At 47.3% G+C, this 16144-nt stretch overlaps 1 protein-coding gene across 1 annotated transcript in view; it reads right to left on the bottom strand.

The window, feature by feature from the left end:
- TBC1D25 (TBC1 domain family member 25) overlaps positions 1-16144 on the bottom strand; it is a 127461-nt gene that overhangs the window by 52477 nt on the left and 58840 nt on the right. The window contains exon 3 of the mRNA XM_078664687.1: positions 12859-13013. Within this exon, the coding sequence (XP_078520813.1) occupies positions 12859-13013 (155 nt within the window). The remainder of the gene's footprint in view (positions 1-12858; positions 13014-16144) is intronic.

The following is a 16144-nucleotide window of genomic DNA, read 5'->3' as shown; positions in this document are numbered from 1 at the left end:
GTAGGGGAGAAGAGAGATGGGTCTGTAGTTTGAGGTCCATCGGGTCTGCCATCTGTGTAGTTAGGTGGCTGCAGAGTTGATGTTGGTCGTGGTGGGAGGGGTGGGGGTGAAATCGTGTTTGAGGTGTTCCTCTGTGACCTTGCTAGAATTGCTTCGTGGAGAGCGTGGTGTAGGTTTGTGAGCGGTGGTTTGATCAAAGGAGAAATGTACGCAGTGGTGGTCCGTCCAGAGGTGGTGCGGCTGAGGTGGATGTTGTTCCCTCCTGCGAAGATGGGGGCGAGGGTGTGTCCTGCCTTGTGGGTAGGGGTGGAGACGAGCTATTTTATTCCGATGCTGGCGAGGTTGTCCAGGAGCACAGTGGAGTTGGGGGTTGCAGAGGTGGAAGTTCAGGTCTCCGGGTAGTATATAGTTCATGGAGGCGATTGTGTGGGATGCAATGAGGTCAGTGATTGTTGTGGTGAACGCGGTTCGTGGTCCTGGAGGTCTATAGAGGAGGGTGCCGCATAGGGTTGTTCTGGGGCTGGTCTGGATCTGGAAGTGAAGGCGTTCTGTGGGGGGGACAAGGAGTCATTTGTGCTGGAAGTGGTGAGTAGGAGGGAGTTATTGTGCGCGATGGCAAGTCCTCCTCCTGGGTGGTTGAGGCGGTCCTTCCTCTGGATCTTGTATCAATCGGGGATGGTGGTAACGTGTCTGGGCGGAGGTGGAGTTTGTCCAGGTTTCTGTGAGGAAGGAGAGATCCGGCGATAAGGTGTGAAGGAGGTCCTAGATTTCTACTGCGTGTCTGTGCAGGAAACGTACGTTGAGGAGGATGCACCACAGAGGTTCCGGTGTGCGGTGGTCGTGGGTATACAGAGGTGGGCGAAGGTTTTTCTCCCAGATTCCCCTGGAAGTCATGGAAGATAGGCTAAAGCTACTCCTTCCGAACGACAAAAATCTATCCACAACCGACCTTACCTCACTCTACAACATCAATATGCTAAACCTCCTCGACCAACTAGCACCACTGAAACAAAGAAAGAACAGAGCCATTCCATCTAGATCCTGGTTCGACTGACACCAATGAAGAAAGGAGACAATTAAGAGCTGCAGAAAGACAATGGAGAAGTGTACCTACTATCTCCCACAGAGACAAACTTAGATCCATCCGGAAGAAGTACAACAACCATATCAAGAGCAAGAAATCCATGTATTTCCGATCAGCTCTAGACAATTCAAAGAACAGACCCAAGGAGCTCTTCAGTATTATTAAACAACAAACCTCCAAGCCGGATTCCTCCCTCGGACAGGCCTCCAAAGAACGTTGCGACAACTTCGCAAACTTCTTTAATGACAAGGTCTCCAAAATCGAGCGCTCTGTGGTCATCAACTGCGCTCCACGACCCCATAGCAGCCTGGGGAGGGTGCTTGGTAGCGCTCCACCACCAAACTCTAAACCATGGTCACTCTTCCAGCCCATGCTAGAAGAGGAAATAGTCAAACTTATCTCCACCTCGAAACCTTCATCTCACACCCTTCACCCCCTTCCTGCTCTGCTAACCAAAAATCTGAAACTCTCCCTAGCCCCACTGTGGTGCAGGATCATTAATAGCTCCTTACAAACCGGAAATGTCCCAGACTGCCTGAAAGTAGGACAAGTCACTCCATTGCTAAAGAAACCTGGCCTTGATACAAACGACTTAAATAACTTCAGACCTGTCTCCAATCTTCCTCTCCTTTCCAAAATACTAGAAAGGTGTGTTCTCCAACAACTAACACAGCACTTGACCAATACCAACCTCCTTGACTCACATCAGTCAGGATTCAGGAAAGGGTGTAGCACGGAAACTGCAATCCTTAACATAATTGATGACATACACAAATCACTGGACCAAGACCAATGCTGCCTCCTCGATCTATCTGCAGCATTCGACACAGTTGACCATATTCTTCTCCTCAAAGCCCTCGAAGAAAGGGCTGGACTAGATGATATGGTGCTCAATTGGTTCTCCTCTTTCCTGCATAATCGCTCACAAAGAATCAAAATGAGAAGCTTTGAATCCGACCTTCATCCAGTCAATAGAGGAGTTCCACAAGGTTCAGTGCTCTCCCCTCAACTCTTCAACATCTACACGGAACCCCTCTCCACCTTACTTAGAAAAGCTAACATCCCCTTCCACCTTTACGCAGATGATACCCAAATCTATCTGGAAATCTCCTCGGCGCAAGACATTCACAGACTCAACGAAACACTAAAGGAAGTCCAATGCTGGCTGTCTAGCAACCATCTAAAGCTGAACCCTGACAAAACTGAATTACTCCTCATCTCGAACAAAGAAGAGAACCCACAAATGATCGAATGGCTAAAAGATATTGACGCGCTAAATAAGAATCTCTCCCTAGCGGACTCTGTCAAATCACTAGGCATCACACTTGACTCCAAACTAGATCTAACCAAACACATCAAGATCTCGGCTAAGAGCGCCTTCCTTAATCTGAAGCTACTAAGCAAAATAAAACCTTTCATTCCACCCAGTGATCTTAAACAAGCCACCCAAGCACTGGTGTTATCAAGGCTTGACTATGGGATTGCAATCCTCTCTGGAATACCCAAAATACATCTGGCTCCTCTGAAAACAACCCTCAACGCGGCTGCCAGAATGGTCACTGGAACAAAGAAATTTGACCACATCTCTCCGGCACTAAAAGAACTCAAATGGTTACCAATAGAATTGCGGGCGAACTTTAGAACAGCCTGCCTCACCCACAAAGCCCTTCACACTGGCAAACCTGAATATCTGGCATCCAAACTTAAAAAAGCGGGTCAGAACAGGAACGTCAGAAGCTCTAACACCCTACTCCTGATCCCACTAAAAACTCGAAAACAAAAAACCAAGGATCGGTCCTTTGCCGGGAATGCACCCACGATTTGGAACTCTATACCCCCTGACATCAGAACTATTCCTTCTTTCCCTAAATTCAAGAGTCAGCTCAAAACCCTGTTCCTTGATCGTTCCTTAACTATCAGATAGGTTCACCCTGGAGTGCACCTCAAATGTCTCTTTACACTGTATTGTACTTTGCTATGCTTTGCTATGCTATGCTATGTTGGCTTTCTTTTGCACCGCCTTGTACTTATGTGAAGCGCTCCGATACCTTGCGGTCTGGCTAGCGCTATACAAAACTTCCAAAATAAGGTTCAGCGGCAGTGTCGGCAGGAAAAATGGCAGTCGATGGTGTCTGGCGTGGACAGCTGGCACTGGTTTCTTCTGGGGTGGAGAGCGTGGAGGGCAGCTTAGTCGCAGCGGTGGGGGGGGTGGGGGGGGGGGGGGGACAACAGGGTCGCAGACTGGTGCAGGCAGACTTGCCTTTGGCGCGCCAACGGTGTGGCCACGCAGCAGCTGCCAATAAGCAGGGGGTGGGGAAAGAGCGCAGCTGGGAGGCAGAAACCGGCATGGGGGGGTAGTGGCCACAGGGGCAGCAGTGGTGGGAAAAGGGCAGAAAAAACAGACACAAAGGGCATAATATAAAAAAGGACACAATAAAAAGAAAAAACATTAAAAATAAACAGATAGACAGAACATGCACAATAAACAGAATAAGCAATAAACAGAACCAGGCAGACGGACAGGAAAGACAGACAAACAGAGAAGGATGGCGGCGCAGACCATCAGAAGATAAAGGCTTTCCCACTGGACAACCAGGGATGAGGCGCAGGCTAGAGCCTGCGGGTGGAGGAGGGCCTCGCCTCCACCCTGCACATTTCTTACCTCACAAATAAAATTATCTGGTTTTGATATTTATTGGTCCGAAGCACATAGGAAAATATTTGCTGAGATTAGTTTTAAGATTAAGCCCCCCCTTAAAACTATTTTTAAAAAAAGCATCTAAACGGGGTTGTAATCCATTTTTGGGTCAAGAGATTAAAATCGCATCATCAGCATGCAGTAAAACGGGGAAAGAAATGGGCTTCACCATGTGCATATCTTTCCCTGCTTTAAGGCTGCAGATCATTAGTATAGATTAAGAATAATAAGGGGCCATCACACATCCCTGCCTAAAGCCCAAAGAAGATTTGATTGCAGTGGAGAGTTCACCCTCTAAGCCATACCTCACCCTATTCATAGAGTCCCAGTGCATCCTCTGTAGCAGACCAATTATAGTAAGATTGTTAGATTTGGGGGGTCTCTAGTTGGCACAGGTATGTACTTGTGACAAATAGGGACCCTTGCCTCTAGTCCGGATAAGGGAATTACACTCCTAAATAACCCCTGCTCACCCCCAGGGTAGCTTGGCACGAGCAGACAGGCTTATCTCAGAGGCAGTGTGTAAAGCATTTGTGACCACATACAGTAACCCAGTGACAACACCACAGATGGACACCACACAAGGTTTTATATAAAAAATAAGTATACTTTATATAGATTTACCACAAGACCATAAACGACAAAAATACACAATACTGTTACTTTAAGATGGTAGTTTTGGCTTAGTTCAGTTCAGTTCTTAAGATGCAACACTTTGCGTCAATGTACCTTACGATGCGTTGTGCTTCCACGACACGCAAAGGCGCAGCGAGAGAAATGCAGCAAAGTTCCGGTGCAAAGAAATAAAGACGTGAAGATCTTCCAGATGCAGCACGCTTCTCCGGGGATGAGAGAAGTTCTCGGTTTGATGCGTGGACTGCAGCGGCGACACCCTTGTTTAGAAGTGCGACGGCAACAGCTTCAGCTGCGACACTCTTCTCCCACGTTTGTGTGAAGCTTCCGCAAGATGCGAGAACTACAGCGGCGTCATCCTTGTTCAGAAATGCGACGACAGCAGCTCTTTTAAATGTGTATATTTGTACCCGTGATCTATTTTATTAATGGTTTTTATGAGTATGCTTTTATGGATGTACATTTTACACTGAATAAAGCTGTTTTTGATTTGACAGCAGCTCTGACAGCGGCGCGCTTCTTGGGGGGGATGCGAGGCGCTTTCCTTGATGCGGTGCAATGCGACAGTTCCAGCCGCGACACCCTTGTTCAGAAGTGCGACGGCAACAACAGCGATGGCGACAAGCTTCTTCCTCGTTGCGATACGCTTTTTCTCACGATGCGGTGCAGTGCGACAACTCCAGCGGCGACACCCTTGTTCAGAAGTGCGACGGCAGGCAGCAGCGACGCGCTTCCTTTTCGTTGCGTCGCGCCTCCAGCTCCTTGCGATACACAGTTCCTCAGAAGGCCCAAAACAGCAGCAGGCACTTCCAAAATAACGCTGGGGGTAGAAGTCTGTTGTCCCTGAGACTTTAGCAGGAGGCAAGCTCTTTTCCAAGCCCTTAAAGATCCGTCACAAGTTGAAAGCAAAGTACACAAAGTTCCTTTCTCCTCTCTTTGGCAGTAAGGCAACCACTGCAGGCCAATCCCCTAAGCAGCACTTCCGCTTAGGAATAGTCTCTCCTCAGTTTCTTCAGGTTCATCTCCTCGGCAAAGGTTTCTTCTGGTTTGTCCAAAAGTGATCTAGGTCCCAATATTTATACCCCCAAATCCTTTGTTCTCTGAGGGGAGAGGGGCCTTTGCCCAGTCCAAACCAGTTCTGAAGCACTCTGTTTACCAGACTTCTCCTTTCCTTTCACAGTGCAGGGCAGAAACATCAGACGCCCCACAGGAGGTGGAGCCAGCATTGTGGAAGGGAAGTACAGCCCTCAAGCACTTTGTTGACAGGATTCCTTCTCTTCTTTCAGTGTGCAGGGCAGAGACATCAGCCGCAACCCAGGAGGTGGAGCCAGCAATGTGGAAGGCAGGCACAGCCCTATTCAAGGTTCAGGTGCAACTCCTCCCTCCCATCTAGATGCAGGTCTCTCTATTCACCACTGGGCTGACTCATCCTGTCTCTTGGAATCCCCCAGCACTGTCACTCAAACTCCAGACAAGGAATACACAACCTAGCAGAGGCAGGCTTGAAAGGTTAGGCAAGAACATACCTACTTTCTAAAAGTGGTATTTTCAAACACAGAATGTTAAAACCAACTTCACTAAAATATGCATTTTATCATTCCGAGTCCAGGCATTCTAAACTATTTTCTACCATGTTCTCCGAGTCAGTTAGGATTATAAGAATGTAGTAATCCAACTGCCCATTCTGGACTATGGGGAACAGGTAGGCTTGCAATAGTGAAAAACGAAAATGGCTGTAATTCACTATTAGGACATGCCACACACACCAGGGCATGTCCTACCTTATACTTACAATGCACCCTGCCCTTGGGCCTACTATAGGGGTGACTGATATGAAGAAAAGGAGAGGTTTAGGGACTGGCAAGTGGGTGCACTTGCCCAGTCAGTGTGACAGTACCAAACTGCACAAAGGCTCTGCAATGGCAGGCCTTCGACACATTTTACAAGGCTGCTTCTGTGGGTGGCACAACTAGTGCTGCAAGCCCACCAGCAGCATTTGGATTTACATGCCCTGGGCACACTCAGTGCACTGTACTAGGGTCTGACAAGTAAACCAAATAGCCAAACATGGAACCACTGATTAATACATCAATTTACAATAGGGAGCACTTGTACTGTGGCACTGGACAGCAGTGACACAGTGCCCAAAGCATCTAACACCAGCAAACAACATGAGGAAACAGCAAAAATGGAAGGGAGACCCACGCCAATGGTGCCAGTTCTAACAATGATCCATCTCCATCTTTGCATAATACCCCACAACTTGGATCTAATGACCAAGTCCAAGACAGAGGAGAGGTCCATAAAGGCTAGGTGAATGGAAGCTCTCCTGTAGGCCTGGACGGTGAACTTCACTCCGTTCACGGAGTTTTCTGCACTTCGGGGAGTGCAGAAAACTCAGCTTCGTGATGTGCAGCAGAGTTTTTTCCCCACTCGCGATCGCCAACGGTAAGTTTGCTAATGGTAAGTTTGCGAGTGCAAGCTGCCGCTCGGGTAGAATTTCTACCCGAGCGGCATGAATACCAGCACAAATGGCAGTTCGCACTGCACTCCACCAGTTACAACAAAAAAAAGCCACGGAGCGTCGCGTAGCAAAACTACGCAAACTAAGCCCAGGCCTGCTCTCCTTGCCTTGCATACTTGCCAATAAGCAACTGAAGATTCAGGCATTGTTCAATTGTGTCCGCCCCTGGGCAAAACCCAAATTGCACTTTAGATAGAGCCTGGTTTTCCTCCGGCCATCCCTCAAATCTGGCTGCTATAATTCTACCCAAAGGTAGAAGGGAGCTGTACAGGAGGGAGATTGGCTGGTAGCAGGATGGTAAATGTCTGTCCTGGTCTTAAAAATGAGGACGACTACAGCTTCCTTCCAAGACGGAATAGATGCCCCTTTAAAAGCTTTAAAGACATTAACTAAAATGTGCCCATAGTGCAGTATTGTCCTTAAAACGATCTAAGGGAACTCAATCGGGTCCAGGGGATTTCCCAACAGGAATCTGTTTAAGGGTGACAATTATGTCCATAACTGAACTGGAATCACTAAGTACGAATATAGCTCCAGGTTACCGAAGACTACCTTTTCGTTCTCCAAAATAATCTCAATGGTACCGGTGTTAAAGTTATTGTTGTAGTGATCCATCCAAACCTGCACTGGGATAACAGTGTCCAGCGAGGGCTTTTCATACCCTGTGAAAAATGGCCAGTTAACGACCTTCCAAAATAGTACAGAGTCCTTAGAGTTCGAGACGCATTCCAAACCCTCCCACGCTTCCGCCCTTAGCTCTGATCTGCTAGCCTCCAGGGTGGATTTGTAGGTTCTTTATGCCCCCCAGAACATTGCCAGGGTTTAGAGAAAAGGACCAATATCAATTTCTCATGGGCCACAGAACATGCATGATTAAGCCAGCCTATAGGTGACAGTTTATTGGAAGCTTTGCTCTGGCACAGTCCCTGGTCTACTGCTGTGCATAAAACCTTAAAGCGTTGAAGATCTCATTTGGCTCCTCCTTTAAGGAGAGTGCAGATATAACTTCTCTGTTCTCACTCACAAGTATGTACCAAAAAAAATCTCCCTACCCACCCTCTGACATTTTATCCTAGTGCCATTATTACACGAGTGCAAGGGACAGGACGAGTCAGACAGGTGGAGATCCAACATTACAGATAAGGGGTTGTGATCACCGATACAGTAGCCAGATACATACGTTTGCTAAATCCTGGGACACCATAAAAAAAAAAAATTTGAAGAAAAAAAAAAAAAAATCAATCTCACTACCCTTCAGAGCACCATTGTATGTGGCTGGTAGAGGGGATCACAGTGCCTTATAATCGTTGGCAAATACTTGGGATCTAGAGAACATTGACCTATTCAGAGCATGCACAAAAGGGGTATGCTAGTGTACAAGCTCCTTTCCCATCTGTTGTCTCCAAGCCACAGGAATTGGGATCCCTGCTCCCACACAGTCTCGTGTTAAAATCCCCCATCCATACTATTAGGGTTTCCATATTGTAGCTATCATGAAATCTCTCCAGGTCCCTCTCCAATTCTTCAATTAGAGTGATCACACGTGAATCTGAAATGTCATTGTACATATTAACCAGGACCACATCGGAACAATAAGGGATCTGCAATTGAAGCAGCTGATAATTTGGGCGAAAATAAATTATTCTAGTAGATCGGCCAGATAATTTAACTGACAATAAAATAGCCAAACCTCCCTTGGCTCTACCTGCAAGTGAGAAGTGGCGGCTCTCCACAAAGTATAGAAATCCTTTATACTAAAGTTCTCGGTCGCAGTACGACAATGTGTACTTTGTTAATATCAGAGAGGCAATTTGGATTTAGTCATTTGGAGTGAATGCCGGCAATGTTCCAAGACATAATTCTCAGCCCTTTTGCCATCCGAGCTGGGCTCAAGACCAGTAGAGGACCTAATGGAACCACTCTCTGGGGGCCCACCCAGCCCAGCCTGCCCAATTACGTTCATGCTGTCAGGAGCCAGTACTGCTTGGCAACCGTTAGTAGAAAGTCAGTGCAAGTCCTCTAATGATGCAAGGGCTTCAAAAGAGTTCCGAATCCCCATATTGTAGAATGGATTCACAGCCTTCAGGTGGGACTCTTTGCCTTTCCCAAGACGTAAAAAAAAGCACCACAGGTCTATAAAAGTATCCCAGATGCCAAGGATTGATTACTGAAAACAACCTTAGGAGAGGATTGACCGCGTTAAGAGACTTAAAATTAACAATTACACAGCCCCAACTCCCTTCCTTTGTACCAGGACCAACCGAGGGTGATCTTCGGACCATTCGAATTTCATTGGCAAAGTCAAGGGAGCCAGAGTAATTTTCCAGAAGCAGGGAATTACTTTCTTTTTCAGAGCCGAGTGGTTTTCTCTAGTCGGATTTAAGGACTGGGACGTTCTTCAAGGGAGTACATGCTGGTGGAAGTGGAGGGAAAGTTTTCCAAGGGGCTCCGGTGTCCACGTGCCTGGGCGGGACTTTTCAGGGCTTATGACTATTGATACAGATCCCCTGGAAGAGAATGTTTTCCAAAGGTATAGGGGAACCATTCAAGAAAGCAGCACCTCTCTCTCTCCCACTCCATCTACTAAATTGTTTTGGGAAATATCCAGCGATCTTGAGATACCCATTCCCAAGTGGTATTGCCAAACTCGAAGTGGCTGGGGCACCAAAGAGTTGGGGATGGTTGGGGGCTGGGAACTAGCCTTCACAGCCACTACAGGTGAAACCTCATCTTGTACTGCTATTCTGCCCAAGCGGGCCAAAATGGAGTAGAGCGTGTTGGTCAAGAGTTGTAGGACTTTATTGTATTGCAAATAGCATCCGTTAGGTACATGAATTTATCCCCATCTTCAATTCCCACAATCACTGTAGCGGAGGAGGTTGATAAACATGGCCTCTTTGGGTGTACCCACTTCCACTCCCTTTCTCTTGCCTACTTTGCCCCTGGATTTCACACCTCATTGCTGGACTTGAGGTTTCCCCTTCTAGAACTCCTTAGTCGGAACTTGTTCCAGCACATTCATTTAAGAGTCTAATAGCAGAACTTCCCCTAGTTGAGTGGACATATTAGGGCTCAACACAGTGGCAGAAACATATTTTGTGGGTGCCATACCCAGTTGATGAGACTGAAGGCAATGAGGAAAGTGACACACGGCGTTCAACCAACTCAATCTCCATATTAAGGACATCCACCAATCTGTAAAAAGCCGCCCAACATCGTTCTGAGGGAAGACAAAACAGGGTTAGTTGATGCCTTGATCACCTTACGCTTCCCCGTTTATGGGTTCGAAAAATAAATGGCACAATAAGACAAGAGGGCAAACCGCCCCTTCCTTGTGAAGAACAAAAAGGGGGTGGCCCAGCTCAGCCTTCTCTAGGTACGAAAACAGCTGGCACCACCTCCCTGCCGCTAGTAGTGCTGGGCCCTGTAGTCCATGGCCCACACCTCACTCCACCCCTTCTACATGCAGGGGAAGGGCGTGTGTCCAACTCGCAGCACAAGAGCTCAGGTGAGTTTACCTCGTCTCTCGGGATGCCGCAGTCTGACGCGGGTCCAGATTAACATCAGACCTCTGCCTTGTGTGCCCCCTACTCTGGGCTGGTGTGTAGCGTGAGGTACACCTCCTGCCCTGGCGCTACTGCACCCAGCCACTGCTGATCCCCAGGACAAAAGTGAACGTGGTGTCCGGTCCAGCAGCGCGGGGCCCGGAGGTGCTCCACCGCCAGTGCTCGAAAGAGCCTCTCCATCTCAGTCCTGCCTTCCCTTACATGAGCTCTGAGGGTGTGAGCAGCTTGGCCAGGCCAGGCCAGGCAGAGGCAGGAAAGAGCATATATCAATACAGAAAACAAGCATTTGCAATGAAATAGGTCTCTTTTACGCGAGTTTGAGCTACTGACATTGCAAACAAAAATGCCTTTTATTTTTGTTTTTAAAGGCATTGTGATTGTAATTTACAATGCCAATAGCTTAAACTTGCATTAATGCGAGACCTATTGCATTGCAAATGCTTTTGTTTTCCAAAAATCCCTCTTTCAAAATGTTGCATCTACCGTTGGTGGGTTTATAAAAACTCCTTAAACCAGATCAGATCTATTGCACGGAGGACCAACCCCGATCATTAAAGTGCTTCTACCCTGCTTGTGACACTGAACGCTGGTGAGAGACGAGTCCATAAGGAGGGTGTGAAGTACAGCAGTTTTGTTTGTAAGCCACTGAATCCTTTATTTCACATACACAATCAAGACAGGGACACGCTAACAGGGAGGTTGTCCAGCCAAGTTTGAAAACACTACTTTTCACCCAACAGCTGGCTCTACCCTTTAGTTACCGGAGCATTTCTAGCACCAGAAGGCCCTGTTGTGGATAACAGGACGCTTTGCAAAAACCAAAAATTAACAATTCTCTCTTCTAGGTGGGCAATGCAGACCTCACTGAATGGTAGTGGAGTACTGGTGAGAGTTGTAGCAAGCCACTAATAGTGGACTTTCTGTGCAAGAACGACACACTAAAGGTCACTGGGCCTGCATACAACCTGGTGTGCAAAATAGGTGTGGCGCAGTCAGGCTTGCAGCTACAGGAGAGAAATGCCCAGCGCGGGTCAGAGCCTTCGGGGCAACCTGCGCGTGTCTATCGCCTATATATCTGTTGAGGGGCACAACTCACCTAAAGCAATTTACTCTGGATGCAGGCCACCCACAGCAAAATGTATGGAGTTTTAGAATTCAGTTTGCATCCCTTTACACAACTCTAGACAGAAGGAGCACTCCCAAATTTGGACTGTCATTCATGAAATGGCATGAACAGACCCTTCACATAATTGCTCACTCCACGCCACCTGCATTTTTTCAGTAACAAATCTGATGTTCTAGCCCCTTCACACACATGCCGAGCATGTATTGTTCACGTCTCTTAACACCCCTGGGTCTAAGAAAGTGCCTCATGACTAGGGGTGGGCGTAATTTGCATAATCGCGTTACGCAAATCTCCGCGAAATGATAAAAAATCTCCGCAAACACGCAAAAATTCAGCGGAATGCTTGTTCGCGATGCTTTTTAATGTTCGCAATCGCTGTTTGCGTGTTCGGGGGGAAATATTTTGCAAACACGCATTTGAGAACGCGAACTCGCAAAAAAATTTGCAGAGTCACGGAATGCAGAATTTGGGGCAATTTTGCGTTCTCCGCTGAACGCGAAATTACCCAAATTCGGTGACGGGAACGGAATTTACCACCCAGGCCTACTCATGACTTAAAGGAGACAGCGGCCAGATGTATATGAAAGTGCTGACGCTTACAGATAACTCTTTCCGAAGTTATTCGTACAACCAGTGCCAATGAACGTGCGCACATCATACATGCTAAGCATCTTTCCGAAACCAAAGGGAGGTAACTTGTATGCAGTGCTCTGGGTTTTCGATAATCAGGGTCGAACTCACAAAATTTGTGAACCCGCCCCTTTCTTGACTCAAAAAACACTATTCTTCCTTTGCAAGGCTCCGTGGTTCCAGGAGATGCGAGCAGTCTACTTTGTAATATTCGGTGGGGTGCTTTGCCCTCCCAGTAACATTAGACCTGCGAGGACCAGTTAGATCTCCCAATGGTGAGAAGTAGAAAGACTGCTCATGTGGCACGCAGCAAGGACTTTAAAGTACCAAACTGTTGTACAACCTTGCAGCCTTTATTAAATCTGGTGACAATGTCCAGCAAGTGCCTATATAATAAACAAAGAATCCTTCAAATCCAACTGCAACAACACCCTGCAACAGGGCTGCCCTCAACACCTGCCATATAAAATGTCTAGAGCTGGATGTTGCCGATCCTGCCACACAAACGCAAGTGTATTTTCAAAGAGGGGTTAATACTGGAGTGCTTAGAAGCCATAAATCATTACATTCGGATTCAGCCATCTCAGTTCAACCTACTGTCTTCCAAGGGCTTGATGTCAACCTTCAGCTGCAGGAAGGGTGTTGAGGCACAGCCGAATGCTGTGCCCAGGTCCCAGTCAGACACCAGTGACAAATAAGCTTCCTGCCCCAACTTATCCCGGCCCAGGTAGCTGATTCCAAAATTCTTCTTGCTGAAAAGATGCAAAGGGAGAGTTAATGGAGCGCAAAGGAGCCTCTGACAATACTGTACGCTTTGCAGGAAAAATAAGGATGGCCATTTTTCAGAGACCAAACTGCCAAAATAATGCACCACTAACAAGAATCACAATAGATTGTAAAAAAAAAAAAAAGGCTAACATTGAATCTTTTTGTCCTTTTGACCAGTGGTACGGCATTGACAAGCTTAGAGTATGAAATAATTTTCATATTCTTAGATCTTTGAGATCAGTCATTTCACTAGCTCGAGCAGTATTGATGATAATCCTGCCATCTTGCCACTCAAAACTGGGGAGATGGAGGAACAGGTTTTAAACACAACAAGTGATCTTCAAACAATATGTATCGGGACACTGCCAGGAAAGAAAAAGACACTGACCGAGACCAATATTTCAATTCCAACCATATATTGCATTCCTACTTACCTGATATAAATAATAGCATAGACATGTTCGTGAGGCTTACAAGAAAAGCAGACAGAGCTTCATTCACAGCGGTAGACAGACCAGTAGTCCCTCAAAGAATGCGTAAGAGTCCTCAGACTTAGGTCCGGGTCATACACTCTCCCCGGCAGCTCAGTGGTGCTCTGTTTCACCTAGAAGCCAGCCACTGTCCTTGGCAGGGTTCAAGACCACCATGGTCCAGCTTTTCCTCCAGGCGCACGGCGATTGGGTTTTAATGGTGTAATTTCGTCTGTATTTTAATGGTGTAATTTTGTCTGTATTTTGGTATTGTCAATCTTGTTTGATTCTCACTTTCTGTTCCCCTTTAGCCCTTGCATCGAAGGTGCCCTTAAGGCAAGCCCGTCTGCGCCCATCTGCGCCTGGACATGTCTATATAGTGAGAGAAGAGACCTTGAACATGATGTTCAGGGCAAAGTGATAATGTTGTGCGAAGCTAGATGTGTAAACTAGTTTAGTTCAGGAAAACTAATCCTACATGGTCACTCTCGCAAATATATGCAAAAGGTCACTGCTGTGAAATAGGAAAAAGTAAGAAAAAAAAGCTGCTAACATTTCCTTGGTGGTATAAAACTCAACTGAAAGGTCATCCAGGCCAAGAATCTTACTGTGCACAAGAGACTGTATTCTCAGGCATATCTCCTGTACCATAAATCAGGAGTTCTAGGGTACATGCCATACCTGGAGTGATGTGGGGTATATCTAGGCCATCCAGGAAGAAGCTGAAAGTGTAGGGGTCCAGAGTAGCGACCAGTTTTGTAGAAGTCCTTTTAATAGTGGGCAACCGTCCCATTGATAGCGCACTGTGTGTACTACCGTGACAGTAGGATCATTGATGGACACCGTGCTTTGGGGACATATAAGGCAGGCCAACAATTGGCCCAGTCTGTTTGCCTCTGCATGCTTACGGTCCGCATAGACTTGGGCGCAGAGACAGCGCAGTAGTTACAGGAGGGCAGCGCGCTAGCCTTTTATGGCGGTGAGACAGTCCCCGACATTAGTGTATGCAGGGATTTGGTTCTCTATGTTCTGTCGTTTTGTTACGATCAGACATAGAGCCAACACCAATAACGTCTGTGCACCAAAGGTGGTGTACAGCGTAAAGCCTCTCATGACCACCTTGTACACTTCCTACTCCCGGGCTTGAGCGGAGGCTGAATCAGTATTTTCCATTAAGAACTGCACCATAGCCTTTAGCCGTGTTCCTCATAATGGTTGGTCTTCTAGCTACAGATATTGCATCCAAAAGTAGGCACTCCCCCAAGCCAGACAGGCCTTCAATGAGTTGTGGTGCAAGAGAGTTATACTGAGGTAGTTATCACGGTCAACTGTGTCTATAGAAGGGCAGGGCAGACGAGACGGTCTAGACGCACATGCACGTTGTGAGCAGGAGAATAGAATGAATATTACTTCTCTTCCAGGGGATCCTCATCAATCGTCATAAGCATTAGAATATTCCCGCCCATGCGCGGGACCCCGGAAACAATATATTATATGTGCCCCACATATATATATATATATATATATTAATCACACAAAAAGTTGCCACTTTTGGATTGAGTCGCACACACAGGTAGGTTGAGTTCTTCGTGTTTATTCAGGAAGCTGCAGCATGGAGAGAGAACATCTTGCAATAAAATCAACTGCCGACGCGTTTCGTGAACAGAATCACTTCTTCAGAGGCATGACGATAAGGACAAGCGCAGAGCATGCCGGACACTGTCTTTTAAGTTCCTGGTACCCCGCCCACTGGCTGACAAAGCATGATGGTACCTGTAGTGCCGGATGTGTTCCCCTTGTGGGGTGCTGCGTGCTTGCCACCATAACGTTCAATGAAAGCCCAAGTGGGTTTTGCCAAGAAAGTCACTGCACCCAGGCTGCTTGGTGAAACTTCCTGCACGACCTCCTGCCCTGTTGAACACCAGATGGTATCCCTTACGGACCGCTGCTATGCGGCGGGGCTCATTCCACGACCGGGTCAGCCGTCTCACATTAATCACACAAAAAGTTGCCACTTTTGGATTGAGTCGCACACACAGGTAGGTTGAGTTCTTCGTGTTTATTCAGGAAGCTGCAGCATGGAGAGAGAACATCTTGCAATAAAATCAACTGCCGACGCGTTTCGTGAACAGAATCACTTCTTCAGAGGCATGACGATAAGGACAAGCGCAGAGCATGCCGGACACTGTCTTTTAAGTTCCTGGTACCCCGCCCACTGGCTGACAAAGCATGATGGTACCTGTAGTGCCGGATGTGTTCCCCTTGTGGGGGGCTGCGTGCTTGCCACCATAACGTTCAATGAAAGCCCAAGTGGGTTTTGCCAAGAACTCAACCTACCTGTGTGTGCGACTCAATCCAAAAGTGGCAACTTTTTGTGTGATTAATGTGAGACGGCTGACCCGGTCGTGGAATGAGCCCCGCCGCATAGCAGCGGTCCGTAAGGGATACCATCTGGTGTTCAACAGGGCAGGAGGTCGTGCAGGAAGTTTCACCAAGCAGCCTGGGTGCAGTGACTTTCTTGGCAAAACCCACTTGGGCTTTCATTGAACGTTATGGTGGCAAGCACGCAGCACCCCACAAGGGGAACACATCCGGCACTACAGGTACCATCATGCTTTGTCAGCCAGTGGGCGGGGTACCAGGAA

Source organism: Lissotriton helveticus, chromosome 10 (genome assembly GCF_964261635.1).
Source record: "Lissotriton helveticus chromosome 10, aLisHel1.1, whole genome shotgun sequence".
NCBI lineage: Eukaryota > Metazoa > Chordata > Amphibia > Caudata > Salamandridae > Lissotriton > Lissotriton helveticus.
The sequence above is the reverse complement of the archived record's forward strand: the minus strand, read 5'-3'. Positions and strand labels throughout refer to the sequence as shown.